This window comes from Podarcis gaigeae, assembly GCF_964106915.1.
Source record: "Podarcis gaigeae genome assembly, chromosome: 5".
Taxonomy (NCBI): Eukaryota; Metazoa; Chordata; class Lepidosauria; order Squamata; family Lacertidae; genus Podarcis; species Podarcis gaigeae.
In genome coordinates, this window is record NC_139681.1 from 53,708,218 (window position 1) to 53,725,976 (window position 17,759).

At 41.4% G+C, this 17,759-nt stretch overlaps 1 protein-coding gene and 1 long non-coding RNA gene across 4 annotated transcripts in view; one reads left to right on the top strand and one right to left on the bottom strand.

The window, feature by feature from the left end:
- The window catches only part of MXI1 (MAX interactor 1, dimerization protein), a 78,344-nt gene that overhangs the window by 41,952 nt on the left and 18,633 nt on the right, over positions 1 to 17,759 (bottom strand). For all 3 annotated transcript variants that reach the window (XM_083741618.1, XM_083741617.1, XM_083741619.1), the window contains exon 3: positions 752 to 781. In XM_083741618.1, the coding sequence (XP_083597744.1) occupies positions 752 to 781 (30 nt within the window). The remainder of the gene's footprint in view (positions 1 to 751; positions 782 to 17,759) is intronic.
- On the top strand, positions 765 to 3,625 carry LOC310845874. Its single transcript, XR_014565019.1, has 2 exons — positions 765 to 848; positions 3,461 to 3,625. It is a non-coding gene; the product is annotated as an uncharacterized lncRNA (long non-coding RNA).

Here is a 17,759-nt window from a genome sequence, read left to right on the forward strand (position 1 = left end):
CCACCCTCCCCAATCCTGAAGATACGTTTATAAATAGGAAGCCTGGGTACAATGATAGCATCCTGAAAGCAATGCCATAACCCGATCTGCGTGTGAACTAAGTCCCTGTTGTCTCAGTAGTATTTATATTACTCTAACTCCTGTTACAAAGGAGATGAGTCATAGAGTAGAGCTAGCCAAGCAACAAAACTGCATGGCTTGCTGAAAAACTTGGGCTCAAGGATAAGCGGGCTGCATCCTGAAGCACGTTACAAGAGCACCACTCCAGAGGAGCAATGGCTAGCCAGATTTAAAAGCCATTGGACAATGCCATTTCCCTGCAATAGGCAGGGATTATGACAGGCCTTAACATGTAGTGTCTGAGAAATCTGATACCCTAGCAACCTCATGTATGGACACTGACCCAATCAGATTTCAGTTTGCAAAGAGAAGAGAAACAGTATTTCTTCTGCATACAGATGAGCTGCAAAAATGGGTCACTTCTTTGCATTTCGGGGAGGATAAGAGAGGTACTTCTTCTTTCCAGATCTTTGCATGGATGTGTGTGTGTGTGTGTGTGTGTGTGTGTGTCTGTCTGTCTGTCTGGGTGTGTGTGCACGCTGTTTTGTTCTGTTTTGAAAAAAGCACTCACCTGGTGCAATGTGGCATTTCCAGGCTGCCAGGGCAAACCAGAGGAAAGCTGAAGGGTTTAACATTTAGACACACTGATAAAAGTTTGCATTTTCAGGAAGACAGTTTATCAGTAACTTACCGGTTCTTTTCTAGTTCGTTGTGCGTAGATCTGGAAGATAAACCAAGAAGAAAAGGATTAGCCATTTTATAACTTCAAGAGCCAATTCCCCTAAATTGTGAGCAGTTTTTCTTTATTCGTTACAATGGATCAGAGCAGCACATTCAACCACACAAAGAACTACCGTATTTTTCCATGTATAGGACTAGGGTTTTTTACAAAAAAAATAGGTTTAAAATTGGGGCTTGTCTTATACACTGGTGGTGCTGAGGGATGTTTTCTTAATTTGGAGTCCCCCAAAATAGGGGGCATCTTATAGACAGAAAAATACGGTACTTACTGACCCTACAAGTACAGGTCCTTGATTATTGTTTAAATATTTGGAGCTCTAGATCTTATTATACCAACGGTTTTCAAGGCTTGGGATTTTCATTCATTTCACTTGCTCATTGTTTCAGTCACCACCACTGCCCTGTATGAAGCAGCATGGCCCACATAATTTTAGAGTTATGATACAGCTTACACAGGTTAGTTACCACAAGATGAAAACAGAGATTTGGGAGAAAGCCCTGAGGACAGTCATACCTTGGGTTGTGATTGCTGTGGGTTGCGCATTTTCGGGTTACGGATGTGCCGAAACCCGGAAGTACCGGAACAGGTTACTTCTGGGTTTCAGTGCTTGCGCATGCGCAGAAGCGCTAAATCGCACTATGCGCATGCGCAGAAGCGCCAAATCGCGTCACGTGAGTGTGAAGACACAAAACTGCGGGTTGCGAATGCTGCGGGTGGTGAACGTGCCTCCTGCACGGATCACGTTCGCACCCTGAGGTTCCACTGTACTCATGAGGCTCCTCAGATCATATTTCAGCTCCCATTGCTCATCTGTTCACTTCTTCCCGTAAACAAATCAGAAGTTGAAACAGTGGAAGAGGTTTCAAACTCAGGATAAGTCATCCTGAACAAGCCAATTTATGGAAGTTTTAATTATTTTGAGCAATTTGCAAGTTTCCAAGGCCCTTTGTATTAATGAGACTGCAATGTTTTTTTATTGGCCTACATCACGGATAACATAATGGAAGCAGGAGACAATGAATGTTTGGATACCATCAAACTCTATATTATTTAAAGTGCTAACCGTAACCAACAAGATCCTATGACTTTAAAAAAATTGACATAAAAGAATTTGAGAGTAGCATGTATATTTTATGATAGACTAACTTAAAATAAGAGGTGAGTGGCTTAGAAAAAGAATAGAAAGAAATATCCATTTGTTTGCCAATTGACATCACACTTGGTTGAAGGCCAACTATTTCCTTTTAATATATTAAAAATATTTATAACTCACCCTTCACCTACAGATACTTGGCCAGGGTGCAAAACTTTAAAAACCACCATACAACCAGCACTGAAACCCTCAAAACAAATAGAGGGAGATAAAAATAACAAAGCAGGCTAATAAGCAAATAATAGGGCAAATAATAGGTTTTGACCTGGTGAAAAAATATTGTCAGAGCCAATCTCACTTCTGAGGGGAGGATATTCCACAAACAGAGTGCCACCACAGAGAAGGCTCTCTTCTGCATCACCACATACCACATCTCCACCAGTGATAGGACATGCTAAAGACACTCCTTCAATCTTAAGAAAGGGGCAGGCTGATATAGTGATATCGGAAGAGGCACTCCTGTAAACTATCAACATCTAAAAAAGATCCTTGCAGAGAATCCTAATGACAATAGAATTGACTTCAAAACTACAGTAGTTTCAAACTCAATGGCGATTCCTCTATTAAATCAGAAGCTTCTTCAGAAATAAGGGTAGGGGAACTGGTGAACAGGGCCAACTTTTGCTGGGCAAGTAGAATACACAAAGATTAATCTGAATTACTCACACCTCCAACCTGGAACTGAATGGATGGCTACATGCATAAGCCACTAACTATAATATTGTCAGGAATTTGAAAGCTGGTTCTAAGAAGCACAGTCTCCTATGTTCTGATGGACAGACACTGGCTCCTCTCCCACTGTGCAAATTATTACAAAGCCTAGAGCAGAATGCACAAGTGTAAAAAGAAAACCAGCAACATTCAATGAACTTTTTTTTAAACCTAAAGATGTATGAGCATTTGGAGTAAAATCAAATGTAAAGACAATGGGACCCTATTGTCACATGCTATGCAGAAACTTAGAAATAAAAAAAAAAGATGAGAGGACAGAACTCACATCCTTCCGGCGTTCTCATAAGAATTCTTCTCCACCATTTTGAGATATTGTTGACCAAGCCATTAAATGTATGTTTGAGCTCATTGGTATAACACAGCTGTACCCCTACCCATTTCTTATGTTGTCCCCATAATAACCAGCAGTCATCCGAATGTTATAAACATCCTTTTAATCTCTATTTTGGAACAACTAGTTTTAAATTTCACACACATATCATATCATATTCCTATTCATACACTGTATTCTTTGGACTGTGCACTGTGTTAAAATACATGCATTTCAACTATTAAATGAGAATGAAAGAGGGGTGGGAGACACTACAGTTCTCCCATGTCCCAAGAAATACAAACAAAATTCCTTTGAACTGTATTTCAAGCAGCAGCATCTAAAGGTATAGAAATAAAATCTGACACTGTTGTGAATTTACGCATTCGGCGTAATCTGTGTGGAAATTACTGTGTGTAACTCCAGTGTGTTATTAGTTTTATTTACTGTTATGTTCCTGCAGGAGATGTCTCCCTCTTCCTGGAGACTCCATTAATGGCTCCAAACCCAAAGATATGCAAGGGATTGAATTCCAACATTATAATCAAGCCAGTCATGAAGGTTGGCGCTGAAAGAACAAAGTTCAGCTCACCGCTGGGAACAAAATTAAAACAGCAGGCTCTCCCTATTTCTTTTCACACAGGAGACTCTTTATTACTTATCTTCCTTCTATCAGACACCAAAGCTGAGGAGGGTTGCCATTTTTCCATGAAACTGGAAAGTTTACTATGTGATTTATAACCATATTGGCATAAAGTAGTATGAATTTTCCCAGACAAGGAAGGGGGGTGGAGGGGGGGACCTCTGCCGCTTCTAAATATATCCTGTCAGACTATTACGACGAACAATCCTTAAAATAGAAAGCATTTTGAAATACATCTAGTGTTCTCCTTGGTAACTTGAGGTACAATCAGAATTCTCTCCTCAGAAATCTTTGCCATTTCTTCCATAGCTTCCTCGTAGTAAGTACACTCATAATTGCTTCTAAACTAAAAATTATAATCATTCAATGGAGTAACATCCTGACTTTCTGTTAGATCGTATACACTCATGTGTTAAGTATTGCCCACGACTGTGACTAAATTGTGCGGTTGTATAACCATCGCACAGTTGTATGCTAGACAGAATTTGGCTAACAGTGCACTCCTCTAAGTGTCTTTTTAGAACTAAGCCCCACTCTCTTGAAGGTGTTTACTCCCTGGTAAATGTATGTGAACAGCAGTCTGAATCCTAGTTAGCGTTTTGGTTTTTTAAGCAGAATTTTATTCCTTATGGATGTCCACGTGACCACCAGATTAATTCCATTTTTATTTCTATTTTGGTAAAGGCAGAGAAAAGAGCCTCGATACTGTATACAGCATTTACAGAATTTCTGTGAGGCTGAAGGGACGAAATGTTTGCCCAAATGACGATTTTGGTACAGGACATCACAGTTTTTCAAAGTAGCAGCCTTATTACATATACACATAACGCTAGCCAGAAGTGGAGCTAAAATCTGATGAGGAAAAGGGATTAGCTGCAGAACATCACAAACGGTTCCAATTCTTATTATTCTTGTTTACCAGATTTGACTCAATTGCACGCAGTTGTGTTTCCAGACTGGGGCCTTATATCACAAATGGGTCATTCAGATACAATCTCTCTGTGTGAGCATTTGGCTTCCACACACACCCGTTTTCTCAATCCTGCGTATTCATTGTTTTTCCACCCATGTGGGTTTGTTGCCCCACTTCTACATCACAAACTGCACAAACTTTTTCTATTCAGGACACCTTTTCATAAACAATTCTCAGGAAGTGCACAAGAGCAAATGTTGCAAGCCTTAGTTATCTTGTTTCACAATAAGCAAAAATAGATACTTGTAGTTTTTGGTTTTTTTGTGGGGGAGGGTGGACATTTCCAGTTGTTTGTTTCTAATTTTTAGTACCAAGGTTTTTGTACAAGAGGGATAAATATTTTTATCTAATTTTAAAGCCTAGAAAGTGTGGGGCAAAAGGTAAATGTGGACGAGCCCGTAGTCTCAGAGGTACATACCCCCCACACAGTAGAGAGATCTTGAAAAACAGCCTTTCCTAATCAGGTTGCTGAAATTCAAATGTGCCTTCAACATGTTGCAGTTGGTGGAAATAAGCCCACTCATATCATTTGAGCTACCAGGAAGAAAATGGTTAGATTGTGGCTCAACTGGGAAGCAAATGGAAGTCTAGGGGTGTTTTGTTAGAAGCCACCCACCCAAATCACACACCCCAAAATGCTAACAAGCTTCCATACCAGCTGTAATTGCAGATGTCTTAATGGGTTGCTTTTACTTATCATATTTTCTATAGTAAGGGGAGATCCATATTATTATTATTATTATTATTACTTTTGAAGCATGGACCAGTATTTTAATGGCAATGATGTCATGTGGAAACTAAAACAAAAGAACAAAAACCAAAACCAAGCCTTGCCTACATGAGCAGCACCAATTCCATAATAAACTCCTATCTGGAAGCACTCTTAGTCACAATTCAGCATAATGCTTACTCCCTCAGTAAAGCAAGCTTTATTCCATCATTGTATAGTTGCTGAATTTTGTGGCACTGCTCTATACTCTGCTGCCTCCATTTCAGAAGGCTATGTGGTTCTTCGATGCTGACCCCTTACTTTAGAACACAGGTGGGAAATGTGGGCCCCACAATAACCCCCTCCCCCCCAGCTGTCTGAGAACAAACTGGTACGTTTCTGTCATCCACGCCATGGCTTCCCCTAAAGAATCATGGGAACTGTAGTTTACCACTCACTGAGCTACAATTCCCAGCACCCTTAACAACCTAAAGATTCTTTGTGGGAGGTTATGAGCTTTAAATGTACAGTGTGGATGTCTGTCTGTCTGTCTCTCTCTCTCTCCCCCTCAAACACACTGAAATCAGAAAGAAATAATTTCATTCGAAATCTGAAATTCAGAGGACTGGTAATTCAAACCTCATGTAGCCATGGGGAAAACTGAAGCAAATCAATCTTTATTCTGGATTAGCCAGTCCAGAAGGCATGTCCCTGGCTCTGCCAATCATTCATTCTAGGTCTGTCACTGGCATGGCCAAATGCACACACAGACATGGATCGATTACCTCCCTGCTTCCCCCCCCCCCCCCCGCCCCCAACACACACTAAGGAATCCTCCTCTTGACAGATAATAGGCTGCCCAGCATTTGCAATTCCTTACTACAAAGTATCAGGCAGTGCAAAGTTAATTAGCGCAAGTCTTTAAGGTAATAGTTGAACAGTCACAAACAGATCTCTTGGGTAAGCCACTCTCCTCCAGCCTGACATAGTCCCTAATAGTTGGGTGTAGGCTTAAAATGCTTCATCTTGGAGAAAGGCCCAGTGAATGGTCTGGAAACACCCAATATTGCAGAGTTACCAAAACTAAGCAGATGAGTAACCTGGAGGTCACAGGGCATATTATGATGATTTTAATGAAAAGTAATTTTTATTTTTTCCCCAAAAATTATGGCCATGAGCCATCATAGCACAGGTACAGCATAGCCTGGGAGAGAAAGGAAGAAGGAAGATTGCCGGATGCAGATCTCCTTCTGCATAAGGAGTTGTACGACTCTGGCATGAGCTTTTCTTCTTCTTTTAACTTCAAAAAGACTCACGTGGATCCAAAGGTGCCCTTCCACTCAAAGCAAGATCGGATCCTACTTGGCAGAACATTTCACAATGAAGTGAATTCCAGAGGTGTTCTTCCATTTGCACAAGATAACTCTCTCTCTTTCCCAACTGGATTTCGTATCTTGGAACTGTGTATAGTTTTAAGCCTCTTTTCGCATGCCCAAAACACAGTCCAATACAGAGATGGGGAACTTCTGGCTTCTAGTTGTTGCTGGACTACAATTCCCATCATCCTCTGTAGCTGTTTGTGCTTGTCTGGGGCTAGTAGGAGCTGCAGTCCAGCAACCACCTGGAGGGCCATAAGTTCACCATCCCTGTCCTAACAGCTGGGTTATATGCAGTTCCTCACTGGGAAACATTGGCAAGTAAGGTGTTTGAAATCCCCCAAACCCTGCTGCAAAACAAGCTTTGCAACAGAGAAATATTTACTATGCACTGGAGAGCTTCATGTACCCAGTGTACAGGCATGCCGTTGCATAATGCCTTTGCAGCTGCAGGTACTTTGTGCAGCAAGGTCTCCCCTAGTGCTTTGCACAACAGTTTGCAGAACGGCACTAGGGAACAAACCCATTCTACCCGCCCTTCTTTGTAACCTAACCTACCATCGTCTTTCCCCCCAAAAGTGGATATTACAAAGGAGGAATGTACTTTCACATTTCTAAAACAATTCATACATCAAAGCAGCTAAAGATCTTTTCACATCAAGGCAGCATGCAGAAACATACGAGCAACAGAACAATGAGGCTGTTTCTCTCCCGTCTCCCCATATAAACCCGTGTTGCTGTTGACGTTCCCTGTAAACTGCAAAATCCAAGACAGAATAGAGTCAACAGCCTTCTTTGCCCATTCATACTGATGAACTTAAGAAGTGTAGGGAAGGGGACATAATTCACAATTCTGCTGCTATACTAGACTCGTTGAAAGAAATAGGAATTCAAGAGAAGTCGTGTTTTGGAACAACACGTCCTGGAAGGTTATTTAAATGTACAGACCTGACCTAACCTGGTGAATAAAAGGCATACAACACATTGGCCCAGTTCACACGTCACATTAAACCATAATCTGATAACAAGAACGGGTTTAATGCGCATGAGTAGTGTACTCGTCCAAATAACTTATTGTGCTACAAAGAGTAGGGTACTTTTGAACTCTGCTCAAAAGTTCCTGTGGTGTTCCTTAGAAGGCTGGATTGTTGTGTTGCCTGGACTTGAGCTCATAGTTTCTTTCCTCCAAAGAAATCCTGAGTGATAACCAATGTTTGTTCTGGGCTTACTGCTTATGGTTTGTTTGAAGAAAACAATCCACAAGCCAGGTCTGAACAACAAGCCAAACTCAGTCTTCTTTCATCTGTGGTATGGCAACAGCAGGAGGAGGGGACCACTCCTGCAGAAACATCTGAACAGAATGCACCAGCACATTTCTCATTCAAATTACACCACAGCTAGTTGAAAACCATGGTTTCATATGATGTGCTATCTAGGCCAATGACTATAATACACCCACTAGAGTATAAGGGCCAGTTTGCAAAATGGCAATTGCAATGCTTTGAGCAGGCCTGCTAACCCAGACCTTTGCTACTAGTAAGTTATTGAAATATTAAGCAACGTCAAGTCCTCAGCACAACCAAGACATTGTAAAATAATACATCTGCTTAACCTAGTTTCTTTATTTAAATAAAATATGTTGTTCCAGGGAATGGAAAAACGACCTTTAGAAATACAGCCTCATGAATACCCAAAGTTAACCCCTACAGAGGCATAGAAAGTAACTTGGAGGAGAAGGAAGCAATCCTGGAAATTGATTGCAACTCACAAGATTCTCTTTACATATATTTAAATTCACTGGAGTGTCACTACATGTGTTTTATATTTAAAATGTTACATCCATGGGCACTGCCTGTGTCTTTATTTTTATTACTATACACTAATAAGATGGCACTGCCACTCTAAACATAATAATTATAAAAATATACTTGAGAAACAATTCATATGGCCATTTTTTACATACATAAGAGTCACCACCTGATGACTATGAAACACTTCCAATGGTATAATAAAACAGTGACCATGTTATCAAGGGGTACATATAAAAGATCTCTGCACTACACAAAGTTACCAGGATGCTATCTAGTGATGACTTTTCCATGTCAAAAGCGGCCATTTAAAATCAAGCCTATGTGTGAAAATAACCCAGCCTTTGTTTTTCCATATTCACTTTTTCAATTAGAACAAATAAATGTGACTTGAAATAAAAACTGATACAGTACTGTAAATTACTTGCAGTTTGATCAGTTTCACTGCCCATCTCAAACAATGTTTCTTCGCTTGGTTTCTGGGTGCCAAGACCTTTGGGATTGGTTGGAACATGTCAATTGATTTTAAATATCTGTATTGATGAATTTATATTTCCTTAAGATTTATTTTATTATTCAATTTATTATTCCGCCTTTCTTCCATGATGGAACTTGGGTTCCTAAGGCGATTGGTCTCCCATCCAAGCAAAGACCTGACTTAAGACCAGCAAGATTGTAGCATCATATGCCTTTGGATCACACCCTGGGAGGAATGATATTAAGCTAAAATTCAGAATGGCAGAGGAAGCAATTGGGCAGGTTTGAGCTTGAGCTATGTTTTAACTTGAGGCATAGGTCAAGTCACAGAGTGATAGTTAGAATCCAGTCAGAATGTACCTGCATCCTAATAGAGTCACATGCTTCTTCACTGGTCTGCCCTCACTAGAATAAACCTAAAAATATGCTCCAGCAAAAAAAGAGATTTAGTACCATAGGGTGAAGAAGCTCAAGTAGAATGTGCAACTAGCCCAAGGTCACCCGCTAAACTTCATAGCAGAGTTTAGATTTGAGCCCAGGTCTTCTAGATCCTAAAGGGACGTGGGTGGTGCTGTGGGTAAAACCTCAGTGCCTGGGACTTGCCGATCGTATGGTCGGCGGTTCGAATACCCGCGGCGGGGTGAGTTCCCGTCTTCGGTCCCAGCTCCTGCCCACCTAGCAGTTCGAAAGCACCCCTAAGTGCAAGTAGATAAATAGGTACCGCTTTATAGCGGGAAGGTAAATGGCGTTTCTGTGTGCTGCGCTGGTGCTGGCTCGCCAGAGCAGCTTTGTCACGCTGGCCACGTGACCCGGAAGTGTCTTCGGACAGCACTGGCTCCCGGCCTCTTAAGTGAGATGGGCGCACAACCCTAGAGTCGGACACGACTGGCCCCTACGGGCAGGGGTACCTTTACCTTTACCTTCCAGACCCTAGCCTTCCACTGGAGTCACACTGCCCCACTGCTGAAACCTGGTACCAAGACTCAAACTCAGAATTCAAACACAGGGCTACCTCAGTCACAGGAAGGTGGGAGGCAAAGAGAACATTATTTTTACAGCAGCAAAGCAATGTGTGCAAGGGGGCTCTAAACCCCCTCTGCAACTCCCCCCCCCCCAAGTTCCAAGTGCTTTTCACCCAGCCAAGGATACTGCTGGGATCAGAGGCATAAAAAGGTGCTCAGGGAGAGACATTCTGGGTGGAACAAGGATTCTTCTCCATTCCATGAGATTCCTTCCATCTTTGCACGTGACGGAGGTAGTTCCACGTTTAAATGCAAGGGACTGTTGCAGTCACCTCTAGGTTGGCCCCAGGTTTTACATCACAATCAGCTCATCTCTTCTACAATAATAACATGTGCAGCATGATTTCTTCTTGTCTCCATGAGAGCTTGGAAGGTAGTGAAGAGCCAAGGCTGAAATATTGCGGAACCAACCAGCAAAATGTTTTGTCATAACCATTAGGAATCACTACAACACAGGAGCAGAAAGAGAATATGCCAAAGGTTTCAGCACTGTGAAACCAACAAGGAATCAAGATTAGAAATGGATTAATATGTATGGTCTCGGAGCTACCAACATGAGTTTGGCCAAACTGCAGGAGGCAGTGGAAGACAGGAGTGCCTAGTGTGCTCTGGTCCATGGGGTCACAAAGAGTCAGAAACGACTAAATGACAACAATATGTATGGTCTGGAATTTGAAAGTAACCAGGAGAACTATCAGTAATCTACATTTGGATCCAGATCAGGCAGTTATTTCACCGAACATTTCTGAGTATGGCTGTTATCAAACTATGTCTGTTAGATCTGTGGCACTTTTGCTGCAATGCCGTTTGTAGAGCTCTGGCCAAAAGACACAAAAGTATAGCATCAACACTAAAAAAATCAGGGTTGGACGTGGTGGTGGTAAAGAGCTAGGTGTCTGTATCAGATATTTATGATCCAGGTTTAGAGAGGCCTGAGCAATATTTCAGACACTTTTGTGGTGTGTGTTTCATTTTCAATGTTACTAATCCATATAAACCAAGATTCAGTTACAACAACAAGTAATAAAATAAAAGTTACAGAACAAAAACAAAACAACTCAAACATATTGCTCAGCTTTATAGATAAAATAAAGTATCTTATTGTATCATATTTAGGGCAGTTTTCAATATTTTCATAACATGGTAAGTTTAAAAGACACTTTTTCATAAAATCCACATATTCCAAAAGGCTTTAGGTAATATTTCTAAACTGCAAGGGCAACTTCAAGAGTACCTTGAAGCTTGCTTTCATGCTCAGAATGTACACATCACCAGGGTCAGACCAGTGATAACTCCAAAGGAATTTTGTTCACCATGCCTTGTGTGTATTTTAAACTATCTGTATTGAAAAAAGCTAATAGTCTTTAGTTTAAGATAAGAGGCACCTCTTCTTTCATTAGGCACCTTGGATCCTGCTGTCCTCAACCAGAGTGCTTTGCTCAGGCAGGAGTAGCCAAGATGGTACCCTCAAAACGTTTCAGATTACAACTCCCATCAGCTGCATGCTCAAAGGTGATGGGAGTTGTAGTCCACAGCATCTGGAGAGCACCACTGCATTAGGAACATTTGGTTATAGAGGACAGTTGTTGGACTAGATGACCTGCAGGTCCTTTCCAGCAAAAAGATCTCAGGGCATTAAAGTCTGTAGAAGCAGAAGCCAGGATTGCAATAAAGCAGGCACAAACCTAAAGCCACAAAAATAGTGCTAACTCTTCCTCCAGAAACCTAGCAACAGCAGTGTTCAGTTTCTAAGAAATACACAGCTCCCTTTCTGATAAGTGTGGGGCGGTTCCCACAGCTGGCCTCTTACGACCAGCCCGATAGGAATATCAGGCAGTCTACAGACATCTAGGAAAGCTGTGGTCTCTGTAGCTAATAAAACCTTAAAGGAGGTCATGTTGGACCTCTTGGGGCTAAATATATCATCCATCCTACCTCAGGACAGTACAGGGTGTCCTGTGCCCTTCCTTTCCCCTCATGGCAATCCTATTGGGCCAGCCACTATTATTCAACCTAGCGTCACCCAGCAAGCTTTGTGGCAGCATGGGAATCTAAACCTGAACCTCCCTGGTCCTAGCTTGACACTATAACCACTACACCACACTGGATGCATTCGTGATCTTTCCTATGGGTAAACTTTTGGCCACCAAATCAGCTTCCTCAAGCCAGCAATGCTCAGCAGTTCTCCAGAGGCACCTGGTTTTAAAGCAGTCGCTAAGCTTCAGAAGTGTCAGAATAACAGAAAGACCAAGTCATCTTGCTGCATAACCAAAATATTAAGTCCATCTGGTTAGGCAGCAGCCGACATCCATGTGCTTTCAAGCTGGATTTCATTTGGATTAGAATCCAGTGAAAGGAGCCAACATATAGTTCCACAATATATACACCACTCCTATTTTCTTGGCCAAACAGGAAGAACAATGTACATGCAGAAGTAAGCAGCCCAGTTCTGTCAAAAAGCATTGCCTACTGCAAGCCTCTCCTTTGCCACAGGGTTCTGGGATAGGAGTTCAGGCAAAACAGGTATTTTGTATCACACAAATCTGGCACATATAATTAAACTCTCTCTATCCCCAAGTATTTGCACTTCCTAGATATTACCAGGTACTGGACAACATCCCATGTATGTGGTCTGCGTATTCTAAAAATATCAGCCCTGCAAAAGAGTTTAAGAAGCCTACATCCTACATACGTTGTCACAGCTCCAATACATTGAGGCGGGAAGAGAAGAGTCAGAAGGTAGATCTCTAAATCCATAAAATCAAGAGTAACCCAGCACAGCTGACATTGCACACAACCCCATGTAGTTGCTGGCATCTCAATGCCACCTGCAATCACGTTCGTCTTGTATACTGTGGCTCAGTTATCTGTCAGAATTCAATCGTGTGTAATGTGTAATCGTGTGTAAACACACTGCACACAACAGTGACACATTCGTGTGCACCATATATAAAATGCACCTGCAAATATATATTTGGAAACACAGCTTCAGAGCCATTCACATTTTACTTTTAAAATGTGGACACATGCTACATTTTTAAAAATGCCAAACTACTTTAGTCGTGCCATCAGTTCTAAACGGTACCTGGGCATTTAAATGGTTAGGTTTCTCTGCAGTGTGCACAGAAATGGTGACTGAAAAAGGATTGGGCCACACTTCTGTTTATTGCAGGGAAGCCCAGCCACTTAAATGGGCATGAATCATCCACAACTGATGGCACAACACATGGAATTTGCTATTTAAATTCTGATAGTTTTGAGTACTCAGGTTAAAAGAGAGAGAGAGAGAGATGAACAAGCCCTTACAGAATTCAAAATGATTCAATAACATCTGTATTTCATTTACCAGAAATCAAGGGTTAAAACAGAAAAAAGGACAGAAGAAAAAGAAATTCAATCAGAATTAAAACCTGAAACAGACCAATAAGGGGTGCTTCTGGGAGTAAAACCAAAAGCAAAACAAATAAACCCAAATCCATTACAACAAAACAAGTATAGAGCAAAGGATCTGGGAGGACCTTTCCATGATGATGATCCTCATGAATAAATTTTAAAACAATCTGGAAAGATCTTTTGATAATCAGTGTCCATATGCCTCATTTCACGCAGACAAAAATATCCTGAATTTCTACAGACCAAAATATTCTATCAGATAAGCAGTGCAAGCCTTAACACACCAGAGAAGAAACTTCAGCAGTTTAATTCATGAAAACATTTGCAGGATCAGGACCTTGGGGGGTAACTGGCTTTTAAAAATATATCAAACCAAAACATATGCATTTATCCAGGCTTTTAACAAACAACAACGCCACTGTTTTATGTTGCCATTTTATGTTACTATTTTTATGGATTATGTAATTTTTTGGCCTTCCATTATTTTATAAGCCACTTTATGAATCTATTGAATTGAGAGATGGGTTATAAGTAGCTAAAATAAAATCAATCGAGGTTCAAATCCACTGTACACTTAAATGTGAACTAGCACTTCTGAAATCAGTAAGAATTACCATACTTACTCAAATCTAATGCTCACCTTTTATGGCCAAATTATGTTGCGAAAATTAGGGTGTGCATTACATTCGGTGGCACATTTACATTTGCCAACTTTTTTTAGTTGTTTCAAGGTTCTGAAAACTGAGGTGTGCGTTAGATTTGATGGGGCATTAGACTCGAGTAAATACAGTACTTCTAACTAAACTTGCATAAAATAATCCTACATAAGAGATTTTCATATCCCCTAATGGCGCTAGCAGCAATAAGGAAGTAACTTTATTTGTGTAACATTATCACTATGTTCTGTGTTGCCACTCCACAGCATGTACTTAAGAAAATGCCAGCAGCCTTGCCAATTCTCTTTCTAAACGGGGGGGGGGGGGGGGACAGCACACCCTACAAACTGAAACCACTGAATTGTATACTGCCTAAACATAGCAAAACAGCAATTGACTTTTCTGACTGGGCCTAGATTTTGCAAAGAGCTTCAGGGCTCATCTGGGAAACATGACACTAAAAACAGTGCTGTGCCAGGTTTTCACAAATGTTTTTTATTTCAAAAGCAAGCGCTGCATTTTGAAGGGGGCAAAAAGTTTGCAAGAAACCTCCTACCTTCTTCCATGCCTGTTCATTGCCATTGTTCCTATTATTTGTGTGTGTGTGTGTGTGTGTGTGTGTTTGTGTGTGTGTGTGTATGAAGGGCTTCTTCACTATGCAATTCTAGCTAAATAGGGATCACACACTGTGAACAGAATGAAGTCATCGCACAGCCATATTTGAACATACAATGATTTCAGCAAGGGCAAAGGAAGCTTACCCACTGCCCTCACACTGAAGGAGAACAAGAAAAGAGAGAATGCATGCCTAAAGCTCTGGCCACCAGGCTGTTGGTCCCCAACTTGCTTCACTAGGCAATTTCATCATATGCCATCATTACACAGCAAATGTCCCTCCTTTTCTTGTTGCACGACATGAGCTAGGACAGACAGCACATAGGAATATGGATTCAGATGCAGACACTAACCATCTCCACTGCACTGATTTCAATAGGATACTCCTATGCAAAAAGAAGAAGAAGAAGAAGAAGAGAGATGCTGGTATGCATATTCTGCACTGATAAAAGTACTCTGAGTACCATCACAAAATGGCTGCTAAGGACGGCCAAAGTAAGAGGCTCCAGTACTCTGTATCAGTGAGTGCTGTCACAATAAGCCTTGTGTACAACTATGTTCAGATGTGCATCCCTATCCTGCCCTAACGAAATCAACTACATGTAACTAAACTGCTGCAATGGAGCAGCAATTGTGCCTCAGCAACAGGAATGCCTCCCCACCTCTACATACATAACACCTTGAAGGAGTTTCATACCCCTTTCACAAAGGGCTGTGCAAAATTGTCCAGAAAAGGGAGGCACATTTCTCACAGAAAGAAAATGTTCATGAAACTCAGTGCTCATCTCCCATTTTGGCTCAGCGCTACTTAAAACTACTTAAAATCAGGCCCCGGACATTCAAAAACAGTGTGGCTGGAAGTATAGAAATTTGGGTGGACTTTGCATGCACATTCATAGAAATGTCTTCAGGATGAACAAAAATATTCCAAAATATTTTTTGGAAAGTACTTTTATATAAGGTGGTATAAGGAAAGTACTCCAAAGTACTTTTTTTCAGATATCTTCTTTGAAAGAGTAGAACAGCATGATGCCAAACACTGCCCTCAGTGGCTGATTCATACATAAGTATGGAAGGATTTATTTTTGTCAGTGTTTCCTCCCCACTCCCCATTTAGGACTATTTGTCCTTGAAAATAGTTACAGAGTTTACCAAGTATACACATAGTATACAGCAAAATCTCTTGATACTGTATAATGTATGAATGAAGGTCCCCCCCCCCAAAAAAAAAAACCAAGTATGCCCCATGACCTTATTGAGCTACTCATTCTCTCAATAGGTTTCTCTATTTTCCGTTATAGACCAATGCAATGCCCTCCATGGAGTCTGGGTTAGATCTACACTTAACTTACAATATCCACTTTGGCAAAGGAGATTGTGTTGTTTAGGAGCTAGAAGCCAATCTTCATGCATGTCTACTTAGGAGCAAGTCTTAAATCAACAGGACCCAAATTCCATGCTCAGAAATGCCATGTCTCTATAAATATGCTTGATATTGCACCATTGGTTCTGAAGGAAATTCCATACAGTTCAAATTAATTTGGCAGAGCCAGGACTAGTAAAGGATGATAGGGGATATGGCCCCTGCCTGGTGGTATAAGGAGAGAAAAGGAGCCAAGGGGAAAGAGGTCCCCTCACAAACCTTAATTTTAAATCCTAGCAAGGCCCACTTTTGCCTTCTGTCCCTTTAACGAGCATCTTCCCACAATGATGACAGCTAAACGTGCTCTTCTAAAAATAAAAGCATGAATTGGATTGCAACACAAATAGTCAAGCCTACGGACCAAAATACCATAGCACTCTACTTACTCTACCTTACTCAGCATCAAGTCACTGTATTAGGTGTTTCAGAGATGCCACAAGTTTTGTTACAGAGCAACTCTCTCCGAATTGTCCACTTCCACTTTCCTACACAAGCTGCACCTCCTGACTTTGGCTACTAACAGCCACCAGTGCTCTCAGCCTCAATTTGCCGTATCCTTTCATGAACCCTGTTAGACTGAGGGATTACACAACAGACCATTTTAACTTCATTAACCTGATTATATGTTGGAAAAAGCATCCGTCTGCATGCATGCGGCTTTCTTGATTTCCTGCTCCTGCAATAATGCTTTGGCTATGGAAGAGCCACCGAGGCTGCAATCCACCAGACTCCACTCCCACACAAGTCCTATTGAAACAATTCAGGGTTGTTCAGGAGCAGTACATGGGGAAGCACAGCTTTGGCATGCAAGGCTGAAATGAGTAACTGCTAGGCGAGCAGACGTGTTAACCTGAAAGGATGTTCTCTTTCTATACCAGTATAGTAAAACATTGGTTCTGCTATAGAAAGAGAACATCCTTTCATTAACCACCCCTTCAGTTATAATGGGACAAAATGACATCTGTGTAGAAAACGGAAAATCCAACCCCGACCCCCGTTCACAACAAATAAGCATTAAAATAGTGAATGTCCAGAATAAGGACGCGACAAGAGTATATTTCGTAGGGGCTGAAAACGTGCAGAGGTTTCACCCAACAAAGCAAAGGCCGCATTCACATACAAGGTTAAATCATTAAGGATGGTTAGCTAAACCATACTGTGCCTGTGCCTGGCTTAAAGCTGTGTCTGAACCTGCAGTCATGGGTCAAACAGTCCAGGATTGCAGGTGCAGAGATAAAGCTGAACCAGATGCTCCATGGTTTGTTTCCCTGCTGCTGGAACGGAGACGCAAAGCAGGAGCACTCAGGTTGCATGCAATTTGTGAGCAGTTGGGTTTCACAAAAACAGCCAACATAGCTTAGCATTACATGTGAATGCAGTCGTAGGCCAGTTCTCTGGCCTGGAATCTAGCTGTACATGCAGCACCCAGAGAATATCAGCATTCCTTTTGTAAATGGAAACTAATTTTCTTATAACCATTGCTACTTAGGCTAAGCAGAGAACCCCATAATCTACAGACACTATAAGAACTATGATGTGACGTTTCACAGTTCAGGTATCTCCAATGGAGAACATTCCCAAATGATTATTCTGAGATCCTCAAGACACCGTCAGTTACCTGCTTTAGGCACTTTATTAAAAACATCTCTCTCCCCCCCCCCCACAGC